This window comes from Aspergillus stella-maris (assembly GCF_047715825.1).
Source record: "Aspergillus stella-maris strain CBS 113639 unplaced genomic scaffold BDV14scaffold_42, whole genome shotgun sequence".
In the NCBI taxonomy this organism is placed as follows: Eukaryota; Fungi; Ascomycota; class Eurotiomycetes; order Eurotiales; family Aspergillaceae; genus Aspergillus; species Aspergillus stella-maris.
Window position 1 is genome coordinate 274,174 of NW_027396836.1, and position 12,725 is coordinate 286,898.

The following is a 12,725-nucleotide window of genomic DNA, read 5'->3' on the forward strand; positions in this document are numbered from 1 at the left end:
CAATTAGACCCGGTAGTATAGGGAGCACTGAACTGAGTGAACAGAGATACCTGGTTTCTCCAGTTGACAAGGATAATTGAGTAGAAGGTAGGTATGCAATAAATGTATTCGGACATAGACTAACACCATACAATGAATCCACAACCAATCCAAGATGAGATGCGTTGCTACAAACGCCAGGCGTGCGAACATCTAGAAATACAATCAAAGACGAAAGACAAAAACGCTGACGAGAACAGGAGAACTCGATCAAACACGCTATCCAGCGCCTGAGCAGAAGAGAAGTGAAGTAAAACAGAAGATAAGACATAGCGTGAAAATAAATAGAAGTAAGAATTGACTATTCGCCACCATAAGTCATAAGCGTTCGTGAACAGATGCAGAGATGTCGAAGAGATAGGTAGGTGTCAGTTAGGTGTCTATGTCTAACATCCCCGTTTGATGGCTCTAGTGGTAGGTGGCTTGTTGAAGCTGGAAGTCCGGAATGTAGTCGAACCAGTCGGACTCCGGGTTGTAACGGTAGGCTTTGAACTCCACGCCGTATGGCTTGGGTTCTAGCATGTATAGCATGCCCAATGGCACGTCTAGGCCGGCAACTTCGTCGCGCTTGAGGCCGCGGAAGTAGGCCAGCAGAACGCGGGCCACTGAACGATGCGTGACGAGAAGGACATGGTCTGTCATGCGCTCCATTTCGATAATGACGGTTCGAAGTCTGTTGATAACGTCCAGGTATCCTTCACCACCTGGGCCGGGGTAGCGGTAGAAGAGCTTGTTCTTCTTGCGGGTGGCGTACTCGTCAGGGAACTTGTCGCGGATCTCCTCATACGTCAGACCCTCCATCTCACCCGCATACAGCTCGTCAAGCATCTTCATCTGCTTCACGTCGTAGTCATCCTCGTTAAAGTGCTCGACTGTTTGAACTGTGCGCTGCATCATCGAGCTCCAGACACAGAAGTTCCGCGGGCGGTCTCGAGGGATGTACGAGGGGTTGGGAGGTGTGCTATCGCCAGGGCGTGGTGGCATTTGTGACATCAAATCTTTCTGTCTTTGAATAGTCTCCCACTCCTTTCTTTGCTCGTTGATAAATCTGGTCAGTGCCTTGGCATAACGATGTCCGTTTTCGCTGAGCTCCGAGTCGCCACCAATCTTTCCGGCCTGGTTGTCCTTACTCTCTCCGTGTCGTGTGATCCAGATCTGTCGAGGGGAAAGGTTGAAGTTCAAAAGGTAGTATACCACCTGCGAGGAGAGGAAGCCATGAGTCTGGTGTGAGACGACTTTGCGTCCGACGTCGATCATTCGAATGTATGGCATGTTTAACTTCTCTTCATACTCGCCAAGAGGGTAGTAGGACTTTTCGTACAACGCGACGCGCTTCTTGAAGTCTTCAAGAGCCTTGACAGGATCTTGATCTCTGTAGTCAGGCCCGGATAGCTTTAGGCGCATATTCGCTTCCAAAAGCACTGGATCCTCGCAACTGCTCTCAAGGAACAAAACACCGAGTTCTGGCCCAGCTCTTGCGTTGATGTGGTCCACGATCGTCTTGCGACGTTCGAGTGTACTGTTGGTCGCGTCAAGAATACCAACGCTGCCGTTTTGTTCGAGGATGTAGTCGAGAAGTTCGTCCAGAGTTTCAAGGGCCACCTGCTCTCTCATCTTCAAAGCCTTTTGATTTTTGGGGTCGAAGAAGTTTGCAGACTGGTCCATAGGTTCTTGTTCCGGAGATGCTTCGACGATCTCTTTTTGTTCTTGGGGCGAAGCTTCGCTAGCGGGCACGACGCTGGGTCCAGAAGATCCAGGTGCTTCCTCTTCCTTTCCGTTGACGAGAATCTTCGTAGGAACAACAGGCGGCGGAAGTGCATGCTCCATCTCAGGTGGTGAATCGTCCTTGGGCGCAGCGACCGCCTCTTTCGCTGCAGCCAATCCGCCAACGCTCACGCTGAGCCGGCGCACAGAGTCAACGAGCTCCTGCTGCACCGAGCTATTCCTCTTCTGCCCAGGCGCAGCTGGTGACTTTCCTGCAGCCACTCGGCGACGCTCTCCGACGTTGAAGATCTCGGTGTCATGTTGAAGCCAGTTCAAGTAACGGGCGAGTTTCTTTGTGACATAGCTCTTACCCCGGGCAGGCAAACCGACCATGACAATGACCAGCTTAGCGCCGAGGTCACGTTGAGCGATGCGGCCATCGGGAGAAACCTTGGACTTGGTAAGGCCGGGGATATCAAGGGTAGTCGCACGAACACGGCTGGGGGTCGAAGCTTGACTTGCTGTAGCGACACTATACAAGTTTGAAAATTAACCAGAAGATCAAAAATGCACGAGGTACATTCTTCAGATCAATATAGATAAGGATCGATATGCAAGGGGAGTCAAGGCACAATAAGGTATGCACTAGTGGTCCACAAGGGCAGGGAATCCCCCGACAGGGCCAACGGGCACACAGAAACGCATCTAGAGCATCTAGACCACCAACGACAGACGCTCTGACAGAAAAGCAAAAACAGCAGATAAAGCAGGAACGAGCCAACGAGGAATCAGAACGAAAAGCAATACTCACAACTGTGGGGACGAAGGGGCGGTAGAAACCGGAGTGTCTGTTAGGGCGAAACCGACACCATCTTTGGAGGCCTGCGATTTTTTCTCGGAATGCAGCTCATTGCCTAGCGCTCTCCCGGCAACAGTCTTCGGGGGAGGCATCAGATTTGCGTCTTGTTTCGGCTTGCCGCCGGAAGAGGAGGTGCCGTTCATTTTGGCCGAGTTACTTCGATGTTCGGGGGAAGAGGCACATGTCATGATCGCTGAACGTGCAATGTCAGTGTGTTGGGCCATCCCCCGCGATTGGCGCAGGGATTTTGTAGCCAATATGTATGTTGACGCGGCGAGGTAGCACGGCCAGGAAAAAGAAATAAAATCCCGACGGGGAGGATTGCAACAGAATCAGCTGGGATTTAACAGCAAGGCTGCAGGCAATGGATTGATAACGGGAGGCGAGGGAAGAATGGAGAGGAGAGGGGGGCTTCTCTCGTTCGTCCGTCCGTTCGGTGGTGGGCGGATGAGTCAACCCGCTCACACAATGCAACTGACGCTGTTGGATCTCGTTATCCCCAACAACTAGAACACCTGCCGTCGGCTAATGCTGCTATAGGTCAAGGTTGTAAAGAGCGTGAGATTGCAGGGTATCAGCAGATGTATCTCTAGGTTTAACCACTGAAGACTGGGCTAGTACTAATAAGAGACGGCGACCGGGCTGGTGCTATGATGTCAAGGCTAAGCAATCGTGATGCGCGGGACAAAGAAGCCTTAAATATCATAGATCCACTTCATGGAACCTCGCATCGAGGCCTTTCTTATACTCTTCCCCTTCTTATTCTTGGTACACTCCATGTTCTGGACTCTACTATGTACTGCAGATCACAACAAAAAGTAAAAACGCTTGGCTCTGACCCCTGGTGGCCGCACTGCCGATATAGGATGCTTGGCCTAAGCAAGGGCACTCTGCGATAAGCTGAATACCTGTCCACAATCCACCCCCTTATAACAGGAGCCTGGTTTGCCAAGGTATCACTACAGTGGTTTCGCTCTCACGCTGTCCTCTGTGGCTTTGCCAGTCTGGGTACTGTTCCCATTGGTCCACGTCTGTCTCATCCTGAATCGCGTGAAGCGATAGCAAAATATCGAATGCTTTTGCTGTATGTCATCTCACGCCTAGATGAGGCGTCTTGAGGCGGAGCAAGCCTCTGTCTCTCGAATCTTGAAGTCTCCATTGACATGGCCGATGACGAGACGCTGTTTTTTAGGTTGTTGCCTGTGTAACCGCATGCTGAGTCCGCTGAGCTGTGTGGTTTCACCGCCCGTCACGATATCTTACTATGGCTTGGCATCAGACCCGAGGACAGTCTCATGATTTCCGTTCTCAGGGATCGTACCTTCGCCCCGTCCCGCCCTTGTTTCGCCAGATATGATCGCTGTTGGTGTGCGATAAGATGGACAGTATGCTGCGGAATTCTTGGCGCTTGGCAGTCACGCTGAGCTCATCCCTGAGGAGATCCGTCGGCCTTCATAGACCATACCCGGGTTATACGCAGGTTGGCTCAGGCAAGTCTAGGTATCCAACCTCAGGGTCAGAGCAATAAGCGTCGCATAGGCAGCAACACTCAGAGCCGTCAGAATAACCACCGCATTCCCGCTCGTCCTGAATTTATGCCGATGCACTCCGTCATCTCCCACCTCAGAGAAAAACTGTCGATTGCCCTGCTGACGTCGAAACAGCCCGATGATAAGCACCCCTGTACCGTAGACAGCGAATAAAGCACCGGTGCTGTAGAACTCGTTGGTGAAGATCTTAAGAACAACAAGGGCGAAAGAGAACTGGGAGAGGGCCGTGCGGATGTAGGCGCCTTCGAAGGTCCGTTGGGCTGCTCGTACTTCGACGATTTCGTCGTTCGTCAATGCTACCGTGCGGGCGCGGTGCATTCGGAGGCGATAGCGGTCTGCTGCGCGACGCTGGGAGTCGTTAGGGATTGGAGACAAGGATTGAAGCCGGAGTATGACGGGTCTGAGGGTGGTGGTACGAATGGAAGCGCGGACTTTCATCCCCTGACCCCGGAATTAGACGTACCTCGAACATGGCTGCTATTCAGTGATAAATGTGCGGCCTGTGAGTGTGGAATTGTCGACAATGTCGACGGCTGTATTGTGCGTTCTGATAACACCATAATCTTTGAGGTGAGGTGATTTTGCTGAAGGTCGTCCAGTCGCGTGGGGAGGTCAGCTGGAGCTGCAAGAAGGTCGCTCACGTGCATCTGGGTTCATTGTCGAGTCTTGGCTGGTCAAAACGCTTTCAGCTAGACAAAGTAGATTTGAAGGATATTTCAGAACAAAGGCTGAAGCTGTATGCATCTCCAATTGACGGTGAACAGCATCTAGGTATCCGCGAACAATACTCTTGACAAGTCCTGACCCGGACCTCTGACCTCACTGCGGACCTTGAATTCCACCAGGGCCAAACTGTCTCTAATTGGCCCGGTAAATGTTCTCTTCTCAGCAGTTTTTCCACCAATAGTCGTGCTCCATTAACAATGCTTTGCTTATCGGCTATCGACATTTCCCGAGACAGCAGTCAGTTGCCGCCCCCATCTTTGCAGCAACGAAGTTCCCCACACAATTCCAGGTCGGAGTTGGGTCCGATGCGCTTTCGGGTGAACAGTCCCCGTTAGATAATGGATAGAAAAATGGCCTGGGGTGATTGGCGAGTCTGGCGCTACTCCAACTCTTGAACTGGATTTCTTCGCTCCTCACTCTCTTCTTCCTCTTATCTTGACACTCCTTCAATTTGCTAATTTCAGTCACTGGACGAGCTCGGTTTGTCAAGATGAGCAAGGTATTTGATGCGGCCGAGGGTAAGTTCTGCGACAATGCTCATGGAATTGCTACTGATACATGGTAGTCGCGAAGCACAACACGAAGGAGAGTTGCTGGGTGATTCTCTATGGAAAAGTCTACGATGTACGAGCTCACCTTTTGGTGGCATGTCGAGCAATGCTAATCAATTCGCCCCGCTAGGTCACCGACTTTCTCTCTGAGCACCCTGGTGGTTCTAAGATCATTCTCAAGCTCTCTGGCCAAGATGCCACCGAAGAATACGACCCTATTCACCCTCCGGGCATCTTAGAGGAGAACCTCAAGCCCGAGGCTTTCTTGGGAACCGTGGACCCCGCCACAGTTTCGAAGCCAGAAACCAGTGCTGAGCCAGCGCAGGAGGTCGAGAAGGTGGAGGACATACGCATGGAAGCCCTTCTTAACATGGATGATATCGAAGAGCTTGCTACCAAGAAGGTTTCTAGGAAGGCGTGGGCTTACTACTACTCTGCATCGGATGACAAGATCTCGAAACATGCCAACACCGAAGCTTATCGAGCAATTACCTTGCGCCCACGAGTCTTCATTGACTGCTCGAAGTGCGAACTGGACATCTCGTTTCTCGGACACAAGGTCGGTTTGCCAGTCTTTGTTGCGCCCGCTGCCATGGCTCGCCTTGGTAACCCTGCTGGCGAGGCCGGTATCGCAGAGGCTTGTCGCAGCTTTGGCGCATTACAGGTCATTTCCAACAATGCGTCTATGACCCCAGAACAGATTGTGGAGAATGCCGCGCCCGATCAGATTTTCGGATGGCAGCTGTATGTGCAGACCGATCGCAAGAAGAGTGAAGTCCAACTAGCACGCATCAAGAAGCTCAAGGCCATCAAGTTCATTGTCCTCACGCTCGATGCACCAGTCCCCGGAAAACGAGAAGATGACGAGCGTGGCAATGCTGCGGGTGCTGCTGGTGTTGGGGGCACCGAGAGTGGTGTTGGAAAGCAGCTGTTCCAGGGAACAGACCCCACGCTTACATGGAGAGATACCCTGCCTTGGTTAAAGCAACATACCGACCTTCCAATCGTTCTGAAAGGTTTGCAAACACACGAAGATGCTTACATCGCTTCGCTTCACGGCCCCCAGGTCAAGGGTATTATTCTCTCGAACCACGGAGGTCGCGCTCTCGATACCGCCCCTCCTGCCATTCACACTCTGCTCGAGATCCGGAAATACTGTCCCGAAGTTCTTGACAAGCTTGAGGTGTATGTTGACGGCGGCATCCGACGTGGAACCGATGTTGTAAAGGCTCTCTGCCTTGGAGCTAAGGCTGTAGGACTTGGGCGACCTGCTCTTTGGGGCCTGGGAGCTGGTGGTGTCGACGGTGTTAAGCGCATGCTTCAGAGTATGGCCCTTCTTTATAATCTTGCGTACAAGCTGCTGATTTTGTCCAGTTTTTGCCGATGAGACGGCCACATGCATGCGGCTGCTTGGTGTTGAGCGTGTAGAGGAGCTGGGGCCTCAATATGTAAGTGTCTTTTCATGTCTGTTTCGCAATTCCATTCTAACCTCAAGATAACAGGTTAATACTCGCATCGCGGACCAGCAGATCTTCGATGGGCCATCAGGACTCGACTCGTTGCGGAGAGTATATAGGGCGAAGCTATAGACAGTTGTACAATTGCATATTTGACAGCGTTATTGTATTTAATTTGGATAGCTGCGATACCTCAAAAAGACCATTTATACTTGAAGTGCATCTCCAGTATTTATAAGAAAGTTTTCTTTGTCCCTTGGGGCTGAGCCTATAAATACGGGGTTAGTACGGAGATAGACGCGGTGACCGATCAGACTTCCTTCCCTCAGCCTCCAGTCTGACCTCACCATTGATTGTCCATCAATGCGCATATCTATAGTCCGGTACTTCTCTCCGATAGTACCTGAATATATTGCACCCTGAATCCAGACTTGCATTTCTTCTGTGCTCCTGTCTCCACCAATACGATTTGACTTCTGCCAAACCGCGGGGATGGCTGATCTCCAGCCCACCGACACCGCTCAGCTGTCCAAAGATAGAAAACGTACCAGGGTCCAACTATCCTGCACAGCCTGTAGAGCCCGAAAGTAAGTGCTTAGTGTCATAAACAATCATGTAATAAAACTAATATCATCAGATTGAAATGCTGTCGCACACACCCCTGCACCAACTGCCTCAAAAGAGGCGAGGCGCACTCGTGTACTTTCGTCGGCCGCGGCCCACGAGGCAGGTCCTCACATGGCCGGGCGAGCCCAACTCATGTACAAGATCGCCTGCAGCATCTTGAAAATCTGATTATGTCTTTTGCGCAGCAGAAGAAGCAGGATGATCCGCTAAGCCAGGAGTCCTCGCCACCGCTGCAGGCTCCTGCGCCTGATTTTTATCCTAGACAGCCGGCGATGATCACACCTGACAAGACTGATACTGATAGCGGGGAGTCGCCTACAGCGGATGGCGGTAAGCTGCTTGTTAAGGAAACGGGAACGAGCTATATTGAGAGTGCGCATTGGAAGGCTATTCTCCAAGAGGTTTGGTGTATCTGTCAATGGTATCGGTGGCTTTTATGCTAATGTGTCCAGATCAATGAGTTCAAGCAGTCGCTGCATGAAGGTGATGATTTATTTGATGAAGAAACCACTATGGATGGAGATGACACTACTGATCCTGAACCGGTGATATGGTTTCAGATGATCAAGCCATTGTCCAGGGAAGAGCTGCTACTTGATATGCCACAGCGGACAGTAGCTGATAGATTGGTGTCCTATTTTCTAATCTCAAAAGAGCCGCTAGTTCGTATGTATTTGAGACATGATCCTGAACGTGGGTGTGCTAATAATCGATTCTAGCAATTCTCCATATCCCCACCTTCACAAAAGAGGTATGATTCTTATGCTAGCCTGGAGAAGGCCCTACTAACACCATATAGTACCAGCAATTTTGGGACAACCAACAACAAGTGTCTCTTCCATGGCTCGCGTTGCTGTACGCAATCATGGCTATGAGCGCGATGTTTTATCAGCGGAGCGGCGACCCAATACCAGGCCTCGACAAAAGCTACGTTGAAATCGCGAGCACTTTTAGAAGACGAAGTGCCCAGTGCCTAGTTCAGTCAAATTACATTGCCGCGGGACGGTACAAAGTGGAGGCACTATTCGTGTACACCATGAGTGAGTTCTACAAGAAACATGATGTTGAAACTGGTGTCCCCTTCCTGATGGGGATCGCTATTAAATTGGCTATGCGGATGGGTTACCATCGCGATCCACAATATTTCCCAAGTATATCCCCGTTCGACGGCGAGATGAGAAGGCGCATGTGGATATTCCTCTGCCAGCTCGATGCTCTCCTTTCTTTCGAGGTCGGCGTTCCTCGGACTATTCAAGACTGGCAATATGACACGGAGCTGCCACGGAATCTCAAGGATGAAGATTTCGACCAGGACACACTGCAACTTCCTCCGTCCAGGCCTTTGACTGAGTTGACCACTTCAACGTATGTCATTGCCAAGTCGCGTATAATGATGACTTTCGGCAAGATTTTGGACATGGCATTCTCGCGGGCACCTATCACCTACGAAGACACCCTCGAGGTTGACCGGCGCCTGGACGAGGCACATGGCCTTGTGCCCCCAGCGTACCGTATCCGGCCTATAAATCAGTGCATTGCAGACCCGCCGGATCTGATATTCCAACGATTCACCCTGGAAAACCTGTACCAGAAGAGCCGCTGCGTGCTTCACCGAAGGTACCTAGGAGAAGTGCACACCAATATGCGCTATGCATACTCACGATCTGTCTGCATCAATGCATCAAAACAGATTCTACGAGTCCACGCAGACCTATATCGAGAAACTCAGCCAGGAGGTCTAATGTATCGAAACAGACTCTTTCCTAACTCGATTCAGTACACAGACTACCTTCTCGCAGCCATGATTCTCTGCATGGAAGTATCCTATAGCAACGCCACTGGAGCCCTCGCAACAAGAAACGATGACGTTGCCATCGTCATCAAAGACCGGGACGATCTAATCTCAACGCTCGAGAACTCGTATCAGATTCTCCAAGACCTAAGCCAGCAGTCTAGTGATGCCCAAAAAGCCCACGCAGCATTAACCATTATGCTCCGACGAGTAAAGAGCGGACTTCACACTATCCCGCCTCCAAAATCTAACATACCCAGCCCACCCACGACGAGTCAAATCACCGAACCACCGGCTTCAGCACCGCCACCGTACGATGGCTGGCCGGACCTAGCGGCTCCAAATCTCACAGCCGCACAGGTCACCAACCCGTTGTACTCTGGCAGTATGGCGCCAGAGCCTATCCCTGCTTTGGATGACCCGTATCCTTCGCTGGACGTCATTGGGGAGATGCTCGAAACGCCTGCTAATCTTGATTGGGTAAGACCTCTTTTTGATGTTTGGTTGAAGGTAGTATGTTAATCAAAGTAGCAACTCTGGGATCAACAGATTCAGAACAGACCGAATCTTGTCACGGACAATCAAATGTGGTACGGACAGTAGGCGCTGAGGCGTGTCGACTAGGTCATATTGCAACAAGACACATCGATGACTATTCTTATCTGGAACGTGGCCTTTCAAACTTGATCTTTAGCATGTTAACTACTGATCGAATTATTCTCGTCTCTTACGATATTTTGTAACGAGGGCACTGAAAATTATGACCGACTAAAAGTGCACTTGTTAAGCGCCTGGATGCTGCAATCCATATACCCTGTCCTATCTTGAAAAAGCAAGCATGCAATATTGAAGTCCATGATACGTCAACTGGCCCTGATCAAGCCAGTTAGCCATTGCCGCTCCTGCAATTGTACATTTTGGGAAATGAAGAGCAACCCTCTCAGCGGCGCAGCTTCCATCCCTGCTTCCGTTTCTGCCTTGCAACACAAGGAATCATTGTCGTCCAGCCGTACCAACGTACGGGGTACATTCACCGAGATATGCAGTTTTTTCTGCGAGGCAGAGAGATCCTACTCACTCTAAACCAACCCTTTGGCGCCGATGAAAACATGGTGGGTGGGTTGCTGGTTATAAAGACCTTCGCTGTAGCTGACCAGCCAGTGTCATCTTTAATCTCATCCATCATCTCTACTATTTTGCATCTCTTTCAAAAAACCTTTTTCAGTCCAGTGACACGTGGGTACAGTCACCATGGATGACGACAGAGCCAAACGCACCCAGGATTGCCTGGCTGAGATGGAGGCTCGGTTCAGGTTAGTACCTACTGCTTATCTACCTGCCAACTCCCCTGTTCCCCACACCTGAATCTTTTCAACCGCCGGACTTCAACACAGGAAAACCGGCCCCCAGTCAGATGTCATCCTCATCGTCGGCCGGATCGGAGCCGGCAAGTCCTCACTTCTAGAGGATCTTGCGGGTGTCCGTGGTTACGCGCAGCAGAATGCTGATTCTGGTGGGTGACCCTGTTCCACTCCATATCGCGTGAGTGATGGGATATAATTCTAAGGTTCGGCCAGTCACGCAAACAATCGAGGTCTGCTCGACAACCATACGGTACAAGAAGTTCTTTATTATGGACACGCCGGGCTTCGAACCTGGGAGTGAGAGCGAGGAAAGAGTCTACCGCGAGATTGTCCGCGGTTTGCGCGTTATTCTCCCCTTCGCCAACATCGCGGGCTTGCTATATGTATCCTGCATCTCGCAAGAGCGATTTGACAATTTCGACCGTAAGCTGGTCCGCTTCATTCGCGGTTTCTGCGGCGAATTGTATATCCCTCGCGTGACATTCGTGACAACATTCTGGACTGCAGCCCCGGGACAGGAAGAGAGTTATAAGCGGAATTTGCAGGCTCTCCAGGTGAAATGGGGCGAGGGTCTCGACGTTGACTCTGCCAAACTTCAACTGTACCAGCATGGGCATGAATATGACGCTGCTGGACGGGATACAGGATCTTCGATCAACTGATTTACGGACCGTAGGCAGATTGCGCAGAGTGCTAGGAGCATGCTGCTTAGGAATTATGGTGATTCGACGGTTATTGTACCACAGGTTGTCAGAGAGCTGCAGGATTGTGTCCCTATTCATGAGACGGATGCTGGGAGTTTGCTTGGTCTGCTTCCACCAACTTCATCTGCTACAAATAAGCAGTCAGAAGAAAAGCAGCAAGACAGTTCGGCCTCCTCTGGAAGCCTCGCAAACCCAAGATCAAGCTCCGGGACGGCATCCAGCAATAACGAGGAAGACCCATCATCCATTTGGACAAATTTACTCGAGACGACTCTTGGCGTGATCAACTGGTTCACGAGCAATGTGAAGATCGATGTCGATGTCGGCGGTAGAGGGGGTGGAAGAACAGGGGGACCAAGCTTCACTATGGGCAATGCGTATAGAGGCCCAGGAGGTCAGTTTGAACACCATGACTGATCCAATACTGTGGATACTTTGGCTAATAACATGCTAGATCCGCACTCTTCCGTCGACGTATTCAAATCTTTGGGTCTGGACTCTAGTATGGCGGGGAGAACAGAGTACGCGGAGGAGCACGATATCCGCGGCAAGCCTGGCACTGCGGAGTGGAATGCTAGAATCAGGGACGATGCTCGGAGGCGCTATGGATAGATCATGCTTGTTGCCATCTTGAGATTCTCGCTTTGCTTCCTTGAATGAGGGGAGACTGCGCATGTGAGATGGAACTGATTTGAAATAGTTTAGTAGTTTGCTCGTAAGCGTATTGTTTACTGATCGTATAGTTACGGCATACTGTTCGAACAAAAGGGCAATAACGTTTTTTTGTGTAAGCGCTAGTATTCTGCCAGCAGAAAGAACTTGATTACGTATGTACATAGCGCTTGCTTTAGTTTTACCAAACAGCTACTAATCCTAAGCACCACGTAGAGGTGCAAGCCATGCCTAGATCTGTACAGAACACGTATGGGTAGGCAGTGCTCGCATAGGGAAACAAAAGGAACTCGTACGTATATTAAAGGACAATCGGGTTGCCCTCCTCCCCCTCCTCAGGGTCTAGATTGATCGGATTTTCTGCCTCACCGATAGGCCTCGTAGGGAGTCGCGACTCTCCAGGTTCGATTCGACTCGGAACCGCCAAGAATCAGGTTCAGGTTCCAAGGTTTTGAGGTCGCGATCCGATTCCAGGATCCTTGGAGTTGAACCTGACAGGTTTGACTTGAACCTCAGGTTCCACAAACAGTGCAAACATAGTGATTCTCGTGATGTGCATATTTTATGTAGATTTTGACTGTATTTTTGCGTATTTCCAGTACATATTAGTTAAAGGGTTAGAAGAGGTTTTATAAGAGGGATATTTGTCAGATAAGGTCAGGGTCGTCCTGCTAAGCGTC

The 12,725-nt window shown here is 50.6% G+C and overlaps 5 protein-coding genes across 5 annotated transcripts; 3 read left to right on the forward strand and 2 right to left on the reverse strand.

Moving 5' to 3' along the window:
- Window positions 1–68: 68 nt before the first annotated feature.
- Window positions 69–3,039, reverse strand: BDV14DRAFT_91876 (6-phosphofructo-2-kinase PFK26). The gene is made up of 2 exons (XM_073777859.1): window positions 2,555–3,039; window positions 69–2,275 (listed from the first exon to the last, which is right to left on the reverse strand). Exons 1-2 carry the CDS (start codon window positions 2,824–2,826, stop codon window positions 448–450), a joined length of 2,100 nt encoding a protein of 699 aa, XP_073626342.1. The 5' UTR covers window positions 2,827–3,039; the 3' UTR covers window positions 69–447.
- A 760-nt stretch (window positions 3,040–3,799) lies between these two features.
- Window positions 3,800–4,730, reverse strand: BDV14DRAFT_91864 (uncharacterized protein). Its single transcript, XM_073777858.1, has 2 exons — window positions 4,616–4,730; window positions 3,800–4,500 (listed from the first exon to the last, which is right to left on the reverse strand). Exons 1-2 carry the CDS (start codon window positions 4,622–4,624, stop codon window positions 4,099–4,101), a joined length of 411 nt encoding a protein of 136 aa, XP_073626343.1. The 5' UTR covers window positions 4,625–4,730; the 3' UTR covers window positions 3,800–4,098.
- Window positions 4,731–5,235: 505 nt separating this feature from the next.
- On the forward strand, window positions 5,236–7,090 carry BDV14DRAFT_91859 (FMN-dependent alpha-hydroxy acid dehydrogenase). The gene is made up of 5 exons (XM_073777857.1): window positions 5,236–5,396; window positions 5,444–5,502; window positions 5,560–6,754; window positions 6,804–6,877; window positions 6,932–7,090. Exons 1-5 carry the CDS (start codon window positions 5,369–5,371, stop codon window positions 7,016–7,018), a joined length of 1,443 nt encoding a protein of 480 aa, XP_073626344.1. The 5' UTR covers window positions 5,236–5,368; the 3' UTR covers window positions 7,019–7,090.
- A 51-nt stretch (window positions 7,091–7,141) lies between these two features.
- On the forward strand, window positions 7,142–9,994 carry BDV14DRAFT_91955 (putative C6 transcription factor). The gene is made up of 5 exons (XM_073777860.1): window positions 7,142–7,473; window positions 7,524–7,914; window positions 7,966–8,179; window positions 8,233–8,264; window positions 8,313–9,994. The coding sequence occupies exons 1-5, from the start codon at window positions 7,379–7,381 to the stop codon at window positions 9,825–9,827; spliced, it is 2,247 nt and encodes a 748-aa protein (XP_073626345.1). The 5' UTR covers window positions 7,142–7,378; the 3' UTR covers window positions 9,828–9,994.
- A 562-nt stretch (window positions 9,995–10,556) lies between these two features.
- BDV14DRAFT_202008 (uncharacterized protein) lies at window positions 10,557–11,985 on the forward strand (the record flags this gene model as incomplete). The annotated part of the gene is made up of 5 exons (XM_073773901.1): window positions 10,557–10,618; window positions 10,700–10,818; window positions 10,883–11,270; window positions 11,346–11,767; window positions 11,828–11,985. 5 exons carry the CDS (start codon window positions 10,557–10,559, stop codon window positions 11,983–11,985), a joined length of 1,149 nt encoding a protein of 382 aa, XP_073626346.1.
- Between the last annotated feature and the right edge of the window lie 740 nt (window positions 11,986–12,725).